The sequence below is a fragment of the Ranitomeya imitator genome, chromosome 7 (assembly GCF_032444005.1).
Source record: "Ranitomeya imitator isolate aRanImi1 chromosome 7, aRanImi1.pri, whole genome shotgun sequence".
NCBI classification, from domain to species: Eukaryota; Metazoa; Chordata; class Amphibia; order Anura; family Dendrobatidae; genus Ranitomeya; species Ranitomeya imitator.
Window position 1 is genome coordinate 69,290,821 of NC_091288.1, and position 16,435 is coordinate 69,307,255.

Genomic DNA, 16,435 nt, shown 5'->3' on the forward strand with positions numbered 1-16,435 from the left:
AAAAAGTATTTTAATATTCTTCATTTAACCATACTTACCATACTTCAGCGCCTGCAAAAAACATAAAATAATAAACCATACACTACCTGTCCGCCGTAGTGCAATTAATAACGAGTGTCCCATGATGATCTCCCCTATAGAACAGTGACATCGGGTGATGTCACTGCTCTATAGGACCCTCAGTGACACACTAACAGGAGACAATGGCTCCTGCAGTGCATCACTGGGAGGTTACCTTAGGACAAAGTCTCACTTTATGGCAATTGCTGCATGGGAAAATTTCTCACACAGCAATGCCAAAAGTGAGACTAGTTACTGTTTTTAACAGCGGTGAAGGAATACAGTGCAGAGGGATACCTTCCTCCTGTCATTGTGTTCCTTGAGCCCCTGGAGAGCGGTTGCATCAGCTGATGCTGCCGTTCTCCACGGGAGATCCTTGTGGGACACTCATGGATTTCTGCAGACAGGGAGTATATTGGTTGTTTGTTATTTTAATATTTTTTACAGGTGACACTGGCTTCAGGGATCAAAATGACAAGTAATGGTGAGTATGTACTCTGTTATATGTACTGTATGTCTGTATGTATGAATTGTATTGTATGTAATGTATGAATGTAATGTATGTAGTATGTATGTTGTATGTATGTTTTTTTCTTTTTTTACATTCAACACATTAGCCGGATGATGGGACTACTACTGTCACATCTTTGGCTAATGTGTCAATCACAGTCACTGTTGCAGGCATCGTCCAATGAGACTTGTAGTCCCATCGGACGATGCCTGCACAGAGCCTCGGCAGCCCAGACAGAGCCCTGGCAAGCCCGCACAGAGCCTTGGCACGCCGCACAGAGCCCCGGCAAGTCCGCACAGAGCCCCGGCAGGCCGCACAGAGCCCCGGCAGGCCCACACAGAGCCCTGGCAGGCTGCACAGACCCCCGAGATGCCCATACAGATCCCCGGCAGGCCCACACAGACCCCGCCCGCACACACAGACATGCACACTGTCTGCCCACGCACCGCCCACAATCTTCTCTCCTCCGAAACAGGATGTAGAAGGACAGAAAGGGCTTATTTACATTCCGATATTTGGGTCCCATTGACTTGTATTGGTATCGGGTATCAGTATCGACGATATCCGATATTTTTTGGATATCGGCCGATCCAATCCGATACCGATACTTCTTGATATCGGAAGGTATCGCTCAACACTAGTGCCGAGCAACCCTGGATAGTCCAGATGGATGAGTTGTGGATGGTTGGTGGATGGCCCACTGTCCCATCATTGGCTAATTTGTCAATCACTGTCACTGTAGTCCCATCGGACAATGCCTGCACAGACCCTCGGCAGGCCACACAGAACCCCGGCAAGCCCACACAGATCCCCGGTGTTAAGGACTGGCGGAACACACCAAGTACAAGATGAAATGGAACTAGGTGCGTTCGCAGTCCGAGGTCCACCGTGCAGGTAAAAACCCTGCTGCTAGTAAGATGGACTATATGGCGGTACTATAAGTATACATGCACGGGTTAACTTCACCCTGCGTGAAGGAAGCGATCCTGTTGCGTCACAGGACCACAGTACCGCACATAGAGCGCGAGCAAGAAGTCAGCGAGCTCAACCCCAACTAGGATTGAAGTCTGATTAGACACTTGCTGGCACAACACCGCAACTGGGTGTGTAAGGAAACTAAATAATAATATAAAGGCACAAGAGTGCGTGCGGTGCCGCACTGACGGACGCCACTAACCACCCAGGCTTGGGTCAGGAAAGCACAGAGCAAGCGCACGGTGCCGTACAGGCGGACACAGCAACTGGTAGCTGTAATGTGTGTTACGTGCTGTTGGATAAGTCGGGCGCTAGATAGCAAACATACACCATCCGCGAACAATCATTCAATAGGGAGGGTTATTTAAAGAGCGACTTTCACTCACAACACACACACATATTTACAAGACAATACTAGCGCATGGCCGTGCGGTCATGCGCAGTTTATATAGCTGCAGCACAGGAAACAGCTACTGAAGTTTTGCCCTTTCAGGACTTGCCAAAAGGACCAATGGGATGTGCTGCAGTACCTGAGCATGTGACCCTCGATCTCCAACGGGAGATCCTGCCCTGGGCATGCTCAGACAGAAAAAAGCAGGACTTAGATCCAGAAACGTCCACTCGCCGCTGCCCAGCACTGGCTTCAATGGCAGAAGCAGGAAAAGCAGCAGTAACTCTTCGCACAGAGTCAGACTGAGCGAGACGCTGGGATCGACGTCCCTGCTGAGCAGACTCCACTGCGGCTGGAGAAGAATGGGAGACCGCAGCGGAGACAGATCGAGATTCCCCCTGTGCAGCAGAGGAAACTCGACTCCTAACATTACCCCCCCTCCTAGGGCCCCCCTCCTTGGGCCTCGCTACGTTCGAAGGCAGCAATGAGCTGCGGGGCCCGAATGTGCTCAACAGGCTCCCAGGACCTGTCCTCGGGGCCATAACCCTTCCAGTCTACCAAATAAAATTTTTTGCCACGTACCACCTTGAACCCCAAAATAGCGTTCACCTCATAATCGTCCGTAGACGAACCCGATGTCCCAGCAGATGACTCGGAAAACCGGGACATATACACGGGTTTCAAGAGGGACACATGAAAGGTGTCGGTGATACCCAGGCATGGCGGAAGGGCCAAACGATAGACCACAGGATTAACCTGCTCGAGGACCTTGAATGGGCCCAAGTAGCGAGGAGCAAATTTAGTGGACTCAACTCGCAGCCTGATGTTACGGGCGGAGAGCCACACCAAGTCGCCAGGAGCAAAGGTCGGAGCGGGGCGCCGATGAGCATCGACGGAGGACCTCATTCTCTCCTTAGAGGCCCGAATGGCATCCTGAGTGCGGTCCCAAATATCCCGTGCCTCCACAGCCCAGTCTGCCACCCTGGAGTCGGCGGAAGACACGGGCATAGGCACAGGTACCCGTGGATGCTGAACATAGTTGAGGAGGAATGGGGTTTGTCCAGTGGAGTCGGCTACGGCGTTGTTCAGTGCAAACTCTGCCCATGATAGCAAGGATGCCCAGTCATCCTGCCTGGCTGAAACAAAATGTCGCAGGTATGTGACCAAGGTCTGGTTGGCCCTCTCTACCAACCCATTCGTCTCGGGATGATAAGCGGAAGAGAGATTGAACGCAATACTGAGAAGACGACAAAGCTCTCTCCAGAACCGAGACACAAACTGGGGACCCCGGTCACTGACAATTTTGTCAGGCATACCATGTAGGCGGAAGATGTGTTTAATGAACAACGCTGCCAAGACCCGTGCAGAAGGTAACCGTGGTAGCGGCACCAAATGCACCATTTTTGAGAAATGATCGGTGATGACCCAAATGATGGTACAGCCGCGAGACTTGGGTAAACCCACAACAAAGTCCATCCCGACCATCTCCCAGGGCCTATCTGCCACCGGCAAGGGATAGAGCAACCCATATATACGAAAAGTGGCTTAGAAAGCCTTAGCCAGCTCACCAACCAGACCAGCAGTAATGGAGCACGAGAGTCCGTCTTGATCCAAACGTCCAGCAACAGCAAATCCAACAGAAAATAGATACTCAAGCTCCGATAAAAACTTGAAATCTTTAATAATCCAAATGGTTAAAATAGATAATCCTTACATGTGGTGGACTAAACAGGTGTTTGTAATAGATAAGGCTACGCGTTTCGACCTAAATCGGTCTTACTCATGCCTGTGTTACATTGCAAATGAAAGTTACACATATAGTGTTCCTAGACAGAAGGTTCCGCCCTCTCCACATCACATGATCTCTAGTGAAAGGTCCTACAAGGTCCTACAAACACATATGTGATATACAATTTAAAACAATAACACTAAACAATTAGCAATAGTAGTATAATAATTTGTTTCTTTTGTTTAACCCTGATGGAAATCGAGTGTTGAGATTAAAAATCCAGAACGCCTCTCTTGTGAGTAGACGTCTTTTTATGTCTCCTCCTCGATTAGGTGGATTGATTTTTTCTATGCCATGCACTTTAAAGGATGAAGTATCACCATTATGCATCGTACGAAAATGTTTTGCAGCCATTGATATATTTCTATTAGTCATATTACACATATTGACATCTTTCAGGTGCTCTGTAATGCGAGTTTTTAATTTGCGCGATGTGCAGCCCACATAGGATTTCTGACATGTAGTGCACTCTATTTCATAGACTACATTTTTTGTATGACAATTTATAAAGCTATTTATATTATAGCTTTTAGATTTATCAGAGTTCCAGAATTTATTTCCCAGCTGCGCATGAATACAAGTGCTGCATGCTGCGGTACCGCATTTAAAGAAACCCTTGCAGTCTAACCAAGTAGTGGACTTAGATTTAGTTTTAGATTGAAGTGAATTAGGGGCAATTATATCACCAATGGTTTGTGCCCTTCTAGCAACTATATTTACACCATCCTTTAATAAATGTGATAGCCCTTCATCTTCATATAGAATAGGTAATCTGTTATTGATAATATTTCTGATTAAATTAAACTGTGGGGAAAATTGTAAACATAAATGTAAATTATTTGCATATTTTCTGTTTTTATTTTTATTATCATTAGTACCTTTTTTGATTTTAGAAGGGACTAGAAGGTCCTCCCTTTGTTTTTTCTCCACTATATTAATGGCCCTATTCAGTGTCCAATTTGGATAGCTTCTAGCTTTTAGCTTGGTTTTTAGTTCCTGGAACTCTTTTGATTGATCCTCTTTTTTGCTGCAATTTCGTTTCAGCCTAGTGAACTCCCCCACTGGTATGGATTTTATAGTGTGAGATGGGTGACTACTATTAGCATGTAGAATTGTATTGCCGCTAATTGGTTTTATATGAGTTCGACTAGTGATTTCTTCGCCAACAGTACCACTTAGCTCCAGATCTAAAAAAGAAATGGATTTGTTGTCCTGAACATAAGTGAATTTTATACCAAAATTATTAGAATTAATGTATTCCACAAATCCCGGTATGGCAGACACATCACCCCCCCAAATAATGAGGGTGTCATCTATGTATCTGCCATACCAGGAGATGTGGTCAACAAAGGGGTTCTCAGCAGCATAAATAAATTCTTGTTCCCAATAAGCCATTGTCAGATTTGCCAGAGATGGTGAGTATTTTGCCCCCATTGGGACTCCCGACTTCTGAATATATATTTCACCATCAAATGAAAAAATATTATGTTACATAAGAAAGTACATTACTCTCAATAGAAAATCTATCAGGTTTTGAGAGTATTGACCATAATCTTTTAAATGGAACTCTAGCGCTTTCATGGCTACATTATGGGGTATGCTTGTGTATAACGAGATTACATCACAACTGAGCCAGGTGTGATTAACCTCCCATTTACGATTTTTAAATGTTTGTAAAATTTCTCTGGAGTCTTTCACATATCCTGGCATTTTTTTCACCAAAGGTTGCAATAATGAGTCAACCCATTCACATAGGTGTTCTGACATGGAGCCTATACCCAAAATTATCGGTCGCATGGCTGGTAAACCTGTGCTTTTGTGTACCTTAGGAAGGCCATACATGATAGGCAGTTTTGGGGTCTCTACATATAAATATTCGGCTTGTTTTTTACTCAGGACTGCTAAAAATGCACCCTCCTCAATTAATTTTTTTATTTTCTCATTATATTCTTTGGTTGGATTATTTTTTAATTTGTTGTAGGTAGCATTATCAGATAATAATTCATACATTTTGTCCTTGTAATCCTTTTCATTTAAGATAACTATTAGACCCCCTTATCACTTTTTTTAATGATAATATTTTTAAAGGATTTTAGTTCATTAAGTGCTTTTGGTCCACCACATGTAAGGATTATCTATTTTAACCATTTGGATTATTAAAGATTTCAAGTTTTTATCGGAGCTGGAGTATCTATTTTCTGTTGGATTTGTTGATAGAGCAACCCAGCTGGCCTTTGACGTGGAGATTTATTTTTGGCGCAGGAGACAAATGCCAGAATATAATCCCTGACATCCCGGACCATATGCGGCCACCAGTACGTCCTCGCCAGTAGCTCAGATGTCCTCTTTGTCCCAAAGTGTCCACCCACCCTGGACGAATGAGCCCAAGAGAGAACCTCCGGTCGCAAATTAATGGGCACAAAAGTCTTGCCCGGAGGCACAGACTCTAGCGAAACCGGCGCTACGGTTCTCAGGCTCTCGGAAGGGACAATAAGCCGAGGCTCCTCTTCCTCCTCAGTTGACATAAGGGAGCGAGAGAGAGCGTCAGCACGGATATTCTTCTCCCTGGCGAGATAATGAAGGGAAAAGTGGAACTGGGAGAAGAACAGGGACCACCTGGCCTGGCGAGAATTTAGCCGCTGGGCTGTTTGCAAATAGACCAAATTTTTGTGGTCTGTGTAAACTTGGAAGGGAAACCGCGCACCTTCCAGAAGGTGTCTCCACTCTGAAAAGGCCAACTTCATTGCTAGCAACTCCCTGTCCCCGATGGAGTAGTTTCTCTCCGCTGGCGTGAAGGTCTTAGAGAAGAAGAAGCATGGATGCTTCCGACCTTGAGCATCCTTTTGATAGAGGACTGCTCCAGCACCAACGGACGAGGCATCCACCTCCATTAGGAATGGCTTATCCACATCGGGACAATGTAAGATGGGAGCGCTAGCAAAGTGGGACTTAATAGAAGTGAAGGCCTTGGAGACTTCTTCCGACCACAATTTAGGGATTCGCTCCCTTCTTGGTGAGGGCTACCAAGGGAGCTACCAGAGTTGAGAAGTGGGGAATGAACTGGCGGTAATAGTTTATGAACCCCATAAAGCGCTGCACCGCTTTAAGAGAATGGGGCTCTTGCTAGTCCATCACAGCCTGTAGTTTGGCAGGATCCATAGCCAATCCCTGGGCGGCGATGATATAGCCCAGGAAAGGTAAGGACTCCTGCTCAAACACACACTTCTCCAACTTCGCATAAAGAGAGTTTGCCCGTAGGAGGTCGAAGACTCTGCCAACATCTCTCCGGTGGGAGTCAATATCTGGAGAAAAGATGAGAATATCATCCAGATAGACTACAACCGAGGTGGAAAGCATATCCCGGAAGATGTCGTTGACAAAGTCTTGGAAAACGGCAGGTGCATTACAGAGCCCGAAGGGCATCACCAGATACTCATAGTGCCCATCTCTGGTGTTAAATGCCGTTTTCCATTCGTCCCCCTCACGGATGCGAATCAGGTTATAAGCACCCCGCAGATCTAGTTTAGTAAACACTCTAGCTCCCCGAAGCCTATCGAAAAGCTCAGATATCAAAGGCAAAGGGTACTTGTTCTTAACTGTGATAGCATTAAGACCCCTGTAGTCTATGCATGGACGTAGTTCTCCATTCTTCTTCTGCACGAAAAAGAACCCTGCCCCAGCAGGTGACACTGACTTCCTGATGAACCCTCTTGCCAGATTCTCTTGAATGTACTGAGACATTGCCTCCATTTCCGGGAGAGATAATGGATAGACTCGACCCCGGGGAGGCTCAGCACCAGGTAAGAGATCAATAGGACAGTCATAGGGGCGATGGGGCGGAAGGGTCTCCGCTGCCTTTTTGGAGAACACGTCTGCATAAGACCAATATTGCTTGGGGAGAGAGGAAAGATCTGCGGGTACCTCTGTAGTAGCAACCTGAACGCACTCTCGATGACACCTGTTCCCATAAGATTCACCCCATCCCAGAATTCTGCCTGAGGACCACTCGATGTGAGGAGAGTGGTACCGTAACCAAGGTATCCCCAAGAGAACCTCATCAATTCCCTCAGGAATGACGAGTAGAGATATAATCTCCTGATGAGATGGTGACATGGACAGAGTAAAAGGGATAGTTTGATGTGTAATCTGTGCGGGCAGTGTCGACCCATTCACCACTCGTACCGTTACTGGTTGAGATAGCATGACCAGAGGAATTGCGTGACGTTGGGCGAAGGCTGAAGACATAAAATTGCCCTCCGCCCCAGAATCCACGCAGAGTTCTACTGAGTGAGAGGATGAGCCCAATGTTATTGTCCCCTTAAAGGACAATTTGGAGGCAAACGTCGCCGTGTCTAGTGCACCTCCACCAACTACCACTAGACGCTGACGTTTCCTCGACCGCTGGAGACATCTGGAGGCAAGATGTCCTGTCTGTTGGCAAAGATGACAAATCTGGAGTGCACGAGCGGTCCGGTACTTAGATCCCGCTCGTGACTCTACCACAGGCTCATGGGGCTCAGGAGCCTGGTCTGGAGATTCCAAAGGTTTGGCGAAGGTGGGAGCCAGCCGAAACCTCTGCCTACACTGGGCTCGCTCTAACCTCCGCTCGTGAAAACGGAGATCAATACGAGTGGATAGAGTTATTAATTCCTCCAGTATGGCGGGAATCTCCCTAGTGGCCAGGGCGTCCTTAACGTGGTCAGCCAGCCCCCTCCAAAATATTGGAATGAGGGCTTTATCCGACCACTCCAGCTCAGATGCTAAGGTGCGGAAGTGGACGGCAAAATGACTGACCAAGGACGAGCCCTGAGTCAATGCCAACAATTGGAGCGCCGTATCATGGGTGACACGAGGTCCTAAAAAGACCTGTTTCAGAGTGCTCAGAAACAACGGAGCACCCTGCACCACATGATCGCTACGCTTCCATAGCGGCGTAGCCCACTGCAACGCCCTGTCCGATAGAAGAGACACTATAAATCCCACCTTAGCCCGCTCTGTAGGGAAATGAGAGGCCAGAAGCTCGAGATGGATAGAGCACTGACTCACGAAACCCCTACAAGACTTACTGTCACCAGAGAATTTCTCTGGAAGCGGGAGGCGAGTTAGAGTCGGGACAGGAGCGGCAGTGGACAAGGTGGCTGCAGCAACACTAGCAGCCTGAACAGCGACAGCAGTGACATCCACAGCTGAGGTTGAACGCTCAAGAGCCGCCAACCTTCCCTCCAGCTGCTGGATGTACCGCTGTGAACACTGATCGTCCATCATTTACTAGCCAGACCTTGGCGCTAGTAATATGTTAAGGACTGGCGGAACACACCAAGTACAAGATGAAATGGAACTAGGTGCGTTCGCAGTCCGAGGTCCACCGTGCAGGTAAAAACCCTGCTGCTAGTAAGACGGACTATATGGCGGTACTATAAGTATACACGCACGGGTTAACTTCACCCTGCGTGAAGGAAGTGATCCTGTTGCGTCACAGGACCGCGGTACCGCACATAGAGCGCGAGCAAGAAGTCAGCAAACTCAACCCCAACTAGGATTGAAGTCCGATTAGACACTTGCTGGCACAACACCGCAACTGGGTGTGTAAGGAAACTAAATAATAATATAAAGGCACAAGAGTGCGTGCGGTGCCGCACTGACGGACGCCACTAACCACCCAGGCTTGGGTCAGGAAAGCACAGAGCAAGCGCACGGCGCCGTACAGGCGGACACAGCAACTGGTAGCTGTAATGTGTGTTACGTGCTGTTGGATAAGTCGGGCGCTAGATAGCAAACATACACCTTCCGCGAACAATCATTCAATAGGGAGGGTTATTTAAAGAGCGACTTTCACTCACAACACACACACATATTTACAAGACAATACTAGCGCATGGCCGTGCGGTCATGCGCAGTTTATATAGCTGCAGCACAGGAAACAGCTACAGAAGTTTTGCCCTTTCAGGACCTGCCAAAAGGACCAATGGGATGTGCTGCAGTACCTGAGCATGTGACCCTCGATCTCCAATGGGAGATCCTGCCCTGGGCATGCTCAGACAGAGAAAAGCAGGACTTAGATCCAGAAACGTCCACTCGCCGCTGCCCAGCACTGGCTTCAATGGCAGAAGCAGGAAAAGCAGCAGTAACTCTTCGCACAGTCAGACTGAGCGAGACGCTGGGATCGACGTCCCTGCTGAGCAGACTCCACTGCGGCTGGAGAAGAATGGGAGACCGCAGCGGAGATGGATCGAGATTCCCTCTGTGCAGCAGAGGAAACTCGACTCCTAACACGCGGCAGCCCGCACAGAGCCCAGCAGGCACGCCGCACAGGGCCCCGGCAGGCACGCACAGAGCCCGGCAAGCCCGCACAGGGCCCCGGCAGGCACGCCGCACAGGAGCCCGGCAAGCCCGCACAGTGCCCCGGCAGGCACGCCGCACAGGGCCCCGGCAGGCACACACAGAGCCCCGGCAGGCACGCACAGAGCCCCCATGGTCACGCACAGACCCCGCTCGCACACACACATGCAGTCTGCGCCCACGCACTGCGCACACTCCATTATAGTGCATCATTGCACTATGGAAACTTCCGATTCCGGTATCCGATATCGCAAAAATATCAGAACTCAGTATCGGAATTCCGATACAGTGAATCTCGGCCGATACCCGATATTTTCAGTATCGGAATGCTCAACACAACACTACTCGACACTACTCAACCACTTTGCCACCTGCTTACTCACTTTCTATCCTGTGACATCCCCACCCTCATCATGGGAGACTATAACATCCCCATCAATGATCCCGTTTCCCAATCTGCCTCTCATGTTCTCTCTCTAACTTCTTCACTCAACCTCTCACAGTTTACTAATTCTCCTACGCATGAGGACAGGAATACTCTAGACCTGGTTTTCTCCGGTCCCGAATCACGGTTTTCTCCCACTCTCAGACCACAACCTTCTTTCCGTCTCTATCAACAATTGTCTCCTCACCCAGGACACCCCCACTTACCACACGTATCGGAATACACGTACCATTAATACCCAGCAGCTTATGGACAACCTCCACACATCTTTAGCCCCCATCTCCTCCATATCCTCTCCAGACCTATCCTGTCACACTTCAATATCACACTGAAGAATGCCCTGGATGAAGCAGCACCTTCTACACGCAGATAGACCCGACACAGACAATGGCAGCCCTGGCACACTATGCAAATACGCTTTCTTCAGCGTTGCTCAAGGTGTGCAGAGCGGCAGTGGAGAAAATCTCTCTTAGCAGAAGACTTCATCCACTATAAGTTCATGCTCAAAACCTATAACTCTGACCTTTCAAACAATCCTACTTCACCACCCTCATCACCTCACTATCCAACAACCCAAAATGACTTTTTGAAACCTTAAACTCCCTCCTGAAACCTAAAGTTCAGGCCCCCATCTCCAATCTCAGTGGTGAGGATCTGGCCACTTATTTCCTAGAAAAAAATCAACCACATCCATCAGGATATCTCAGCCCAATCTCCTCAGTGCCTGGATCCCCTTCCCTGCCGCACCTCAAGCTCATTAGACATCTTTGAGCCTGTTTCAGAAGAAGAAGTTTCCAAGCTCCTCACTTCTGCTCGGCCTACAACCTGCAATAGTGACCCCATTTCTTCACCTCTCCTGCAGTCTCTCTCACCAGTGGTCACCACTCACCTGACTAAAATATTTAACCTCTCTCTTTCTTCAGGTATCTTTCCCTCCTCATTTAAACATGCCATCATTACCCCTTTACTTAAAAAGCCATCCCTGGACCAGAACTGCACGGCTAACTATAGACCTTTCCTTCATCTCTAAACTCCTGGAACGCTTGGTCCACTCCCGTCTAATCCGCTATCTCTCGGATAACTCTCTTCTTGACCCCTTACAATCTGGTTTCCGCTCTTTACACTCCACTGAAACTGTCCTCACTAAAGTCTCTAATAATATAATAACAGCTAAATCCAAAGGTCAGTGCTCTCTGCTGATTCTCCTGGATCTATCTGCCACATTTAATACTGTGGATCACCAGCTCCTTCTCACTATGCTCCGCTCCATAGGCCTCCAGGACACAGCCCTCTCCTGGTTCTCCTCCTACCTCTCTGACTGCTCCTTTACTGTATCTTTTGCCGGCTCCTCTTCCTCTCCTCGTCCCCTTACTATCGGGGGTTCTGCAGGGCTCAGTCCTGGGCCCCCTCCTTTTCTCTCTATACACTGCCCCTATTGGACAAACAATCAGCAGATTTGGGTTCCAGTACCATCTCTATGCTGACAACACCCAATTATACACTTCTTCCCCTGACATCACCCCCACTAATTCAAAATACCAAGGATTGTCTGTCTGCTGTCTCTAACATCATGTCCTCTCTCTATCTGAAACTAAATCTCTCCAAAACTGAACTACTTGTGTTTCTCCCTTCTACTAACCTCACTCTACCCCACATTGAAATTACCCTGGAGGGTTCAACCATAACTCCCAAGCAGCATGCCCGCTGTCTTGGGGTCATATTCAACACCGAACTTTCCTTTACTCCCTATATCCGATCACACACTCGCTCCTGTCACCTGCATCTTAAAAACATCTCCAGAATCCGACCTTTTCTCACCTTTGAAACTGCTAAGACGCTTACTGTCACTCTTATTCATTCTCGTCTGGACTACTGCAACTCTCTTCTGATCGGTCTCCCTCTTTCCAAACTTTCTCCTCTCCAATCCATCTTGAATGCGGCAGCCAGGGTCATATTTCTGTCTAGCCGCTTCACTGATGCTTTCATCTTGTCAGTCATTACACTGGCTACCCATTCGCTACAGGGTCCAGTATAAACTCATCTCTCTCACCCACAAAGCTCTCCACAGTTCTGCACCACCTTATATCTCCTCTCTCATCTCCGTTTATCGTCCTACACGTGCCCTCCGTTCTACAAATGACCTAAGACTAACTTCCCCCGTAATCCGAACCTTGCTCCTCCATCTCCAAGACTTCTCTCGTGCTGCGCCAGCGCTCTGGAATGCACTTCCCCAGATGATCAGACTGATACCTAGCCCCGACCTATTCAAGCGCGCTTTAAAAACCAATCTCTTCAAACAAGCCTACCACATCAACTATTCAGTAAACTAACTTTGCCCTGTTCCCTGCTTCCAAATATTATCTGCATGTGAATCTGCACCCTACTATTCATCTGTCTCCACACTCTCCATGCACATGATAACTGCACTTGATACTTGACTATTGAACTTAAACACACGGGCTGATGACCGGATCATGCAGCTTTATATGAAAATTCCTATTTATTATAATTGCCAGACCTGAAATAACAAGCACTTTTTACCTATTGTGTCCCCCCATTTCCTTGTAGATTGTAAGCTTGTGAGCAGGGACCTCACCCCTAATGTCACTATTTAAATTGTCTTAACTTGTACTGAATTTATTGTCTGTACATGTCCCCGCTTAATTGTAAAGTGCTGCGGAATATGTTGGCACTATATAAATAAAAATTATTATTATTATTATGACACTCATTGTCTGAAAATTAGTCATCATGTATGTCTGGCCCACTGCAATCGTTTCTGTTTGTGAACACTGTTTAGGGGTGGCTGAATAGTAGGTTTATGCACCACAGCAAGCCTTTGAAGGATCCTTCACTTTGAGGTTCGAGTGACTCCAGAGGCACCAGCAGCTTGAAATATCTGTTTGCTGGTTTATAATGGCTTTTTAGAAGCTGCTCTCTTAATCGATGAACTTGCCTGGCAGAAACCTTCCTCATCATGCCTTTATCAGCACGAATACATCTGTGCTCAGATTCAGCCACAAATCTGTTAACAGTACGATGATCCCTTGACCAAGGCATTGCACTATTTGATGCTTTTCGGCAGCAGAGAGATCCTTTTTCTTTCCCATGTTACTTGAAAACTGTGGCTTGCTTAATAATGTGGAACATAATTTTTAAGTAGTTTTCCTTTAATTAGAATCACCTGGAAAACTAATTATCACGTGTTTAAGATTGATTTCAGTGACCCATTGAGCCCTGAGACACAATACGATCCACGAGTTTATTTGAAAAACAAAACAATTAAATTTTTATGACACTTAAATCCAATTTGCATAATAATTTGGAGCACAGTGTATAATGTACTCAAAAAGATGTATCCTATATATATGATATTATTCAAAAATTTCTATTGCATGGTGATTTTCTGCCAGTACAGTAATGATATGATTTGTTGCTCATTTTGTTTTTTTTGTATCCTATAAGGACCTTAAAACAACACTTTTTAGGGCCGTCTTGGCGTAAAAACAAATATGGTAAAACATACAGGAACTGATGCGCAAGCAGAAACTTGTAATTTTACAGGAATAAACCTATTCATCGCACTGTCGCAAATTATACCCTAGGGAAATTGCTACCCACTTAGCAAGAATATTGGGCTTAAACATTGAAATTCATAAAAAAGGAATAGCAATAACAGGGATTGAATAATGGAATGGAATAACGCAATGTTTACTTGTTTACTCCATGACTACATGTTATGGCTTATAGTATGCGCATATAATAACTCCAAATCATAGGGATGAAAAGTTATATTCTCAACTGAAGAGCAGATCTCACAGGGAAGATGTGGTCAGTGGGGTATTGTAAGTTCCATATTGATTTTATTATTCAGACTTATTGACTATTATTGGGATGCTCTCTTTAGTGTGTGATGGCATTGGGACAGGGTCCCTGAAGACCTCCCAGAATGTGGATTCCAACAACATCGACAAGTTTATAAACTGCACCAAGATCAATGGCAATCTCCTGTTCCTCGTCACTGGTATTGACGGGTAAGTTCAATTCTTTTATTCTTTTTTAAAAAAAGACTGAATATCAAATCACAAATGTTTACATGTTGTTTTTTCTGCTTATGTCAACAGTTTAGAAAGTTTAACATGTTCAACATCGAAAAAACACCTATAAACTGATTTTAAGCCCTTACCATCCCAGCCCATTTTCATTTGTTAGTTTCTGTTTTTTCCTCCTCTTCGTCCCACAGCCATAACTCTTATTTTTCATCCACATAGACATATGAGAGCTTGTTTTTTGCAAGACAAGTTGTACTTTTGAATTATACCATTCATTTTACCACATACTGTACTCGAAATTAGGAAAAAAATTCCAAGTGCGGTAAAAAATTTAATATCTTTGTTTTCACTTGAGTGAGAGGGGGTGATTTGAAATTTTATTTATATATTTTTTATAATTTAAAAAAAAAATGTTTTAAACTTTCCACTGATTTTCTTAGGAAGCTTGAAAATGCAATCATTGAATCGCTTGTGCTACATGCAGCGCAGCTAAGGCATCATGTGATATAGCAGAAATCACAGTCTCCTTTGAAGCCCAGCCAAGACAGGTTTTCAAAGGAGATCTGTAATGACAGTCACGGAGGTCATCAGCTGACCCCTGGCTGCCATGACAACCCATTGGCACCCCACAATCACATGACAAGTGCGCCTATGGGCGGAAGTGAGCACACAAGCGCTTGTCGGTGCAAGTTAAATGTCGAGGTCAAAGATTGACCGCGGCATTTAACAGGTTAACAATCACAGGTGGAGCTCCACTCCACCCGCAATTGATAACTGGCGGTCCAGGCTGTAATTCTGCCAGGTATGGGGCAGCCTTGCTGTGTGAGTTCACTTCATACCCCCACTTCCAACTTGCGTCGTATATATACACACGACAAATGTCATGAAAGGGTTCAAATTGTGTCCTATTTTATTATTTTATTACACACTGCTCAGACCACACCTTTGGCTATCATTCATGATTCCAATAATGACTCCAATTTTCTTTCCTGAAAAATCACATTAAGACAACAATCAAACCAGTGAATTCAATGAACCAAATAAAGTTCAAAACTGAACTTTGGCCTCCGTTTGACCTCTTTTGTGGTGGTGCTTTTTTTAACCTGATATAATAGTCAGATACCACGTGACCAAAGTCAATGACTTTTTCTGGGACACATCTGAATCCATACTTGCATCATGGATAAGTACAAATACATGGTTTGAACAATATCTTATTATATTTCACAACAAAATTTACATTATATTACTATTATTTTTCTCTATTCACATACAAAGCTAAATTCAGATTTCTGTTGGTTTATTGATACCAACACGGGAGCTTCTATGGCAGATGAAAAATTATACCTAAACTGACATAACTAAACTCAAGTGGGACCCAAGACACATTTTGGAACTTTCCCCATAACAGCTTGTTGCTTGGATATGGTGGTTCCAGTGTTATAGGTTAGAGGCTATAAAAAATATGTCTCCTCCCACAAAAATAATGTAATTATATATTGATATTTATATCTGTATATGTAAATCTGTATATGTATATATAAGAGACAACAGGGCATTAAGACTATCTTTTATATAATATTTTACAACAATCATACAGTTACCAAATATTACCACTATACAATGAACAAATGTAATCACCATAATGCTACCATTACCAATATAACAATACTTAGTGCCTAAATAATATTATCATAATGTTAGTTATTGATTAAGATGAGCGAACCCCTGGTTGTTTGAGTTTGGTGGGTTCGACGAACAGTGAAAAAAAAGGAAACTCACCACTGGACTGTGAGACTTTGTCGCAGGCCGGTGTCAGGCGAGCGTATGGCATCTGATGCGAGAGCATCAGGTGCGATATGCTAATGACCCT

The 16,435-nt window shown here is 45.6% G+C and overlaps 1 protein-coding gene across 2 annotated transcripts in view; it reads left to right on the forward strand.

The window, feature by feature from the left end:
• Positions 1–16,435, forward strand: part of ERBB4 (erb-b2 receptor tyrosine kinase 4) — a 1,426,503-nt gene that overhangs the window by 882,792 nt on the left and 527,276 nt on the right. For both annotated transcript variants that reach the window (XM_069733421.1, XM_069733420.1), the window contains exon 9: positions 14,418–14,544. In XM_069733421.1, coding sequence (XP_069589522.1) covers positions 14,418–14,544 — 127 coding nt within the window. The remainder of the gene's footprint in view (positions 1–14,417; positions 14,545–16,435) is intronic.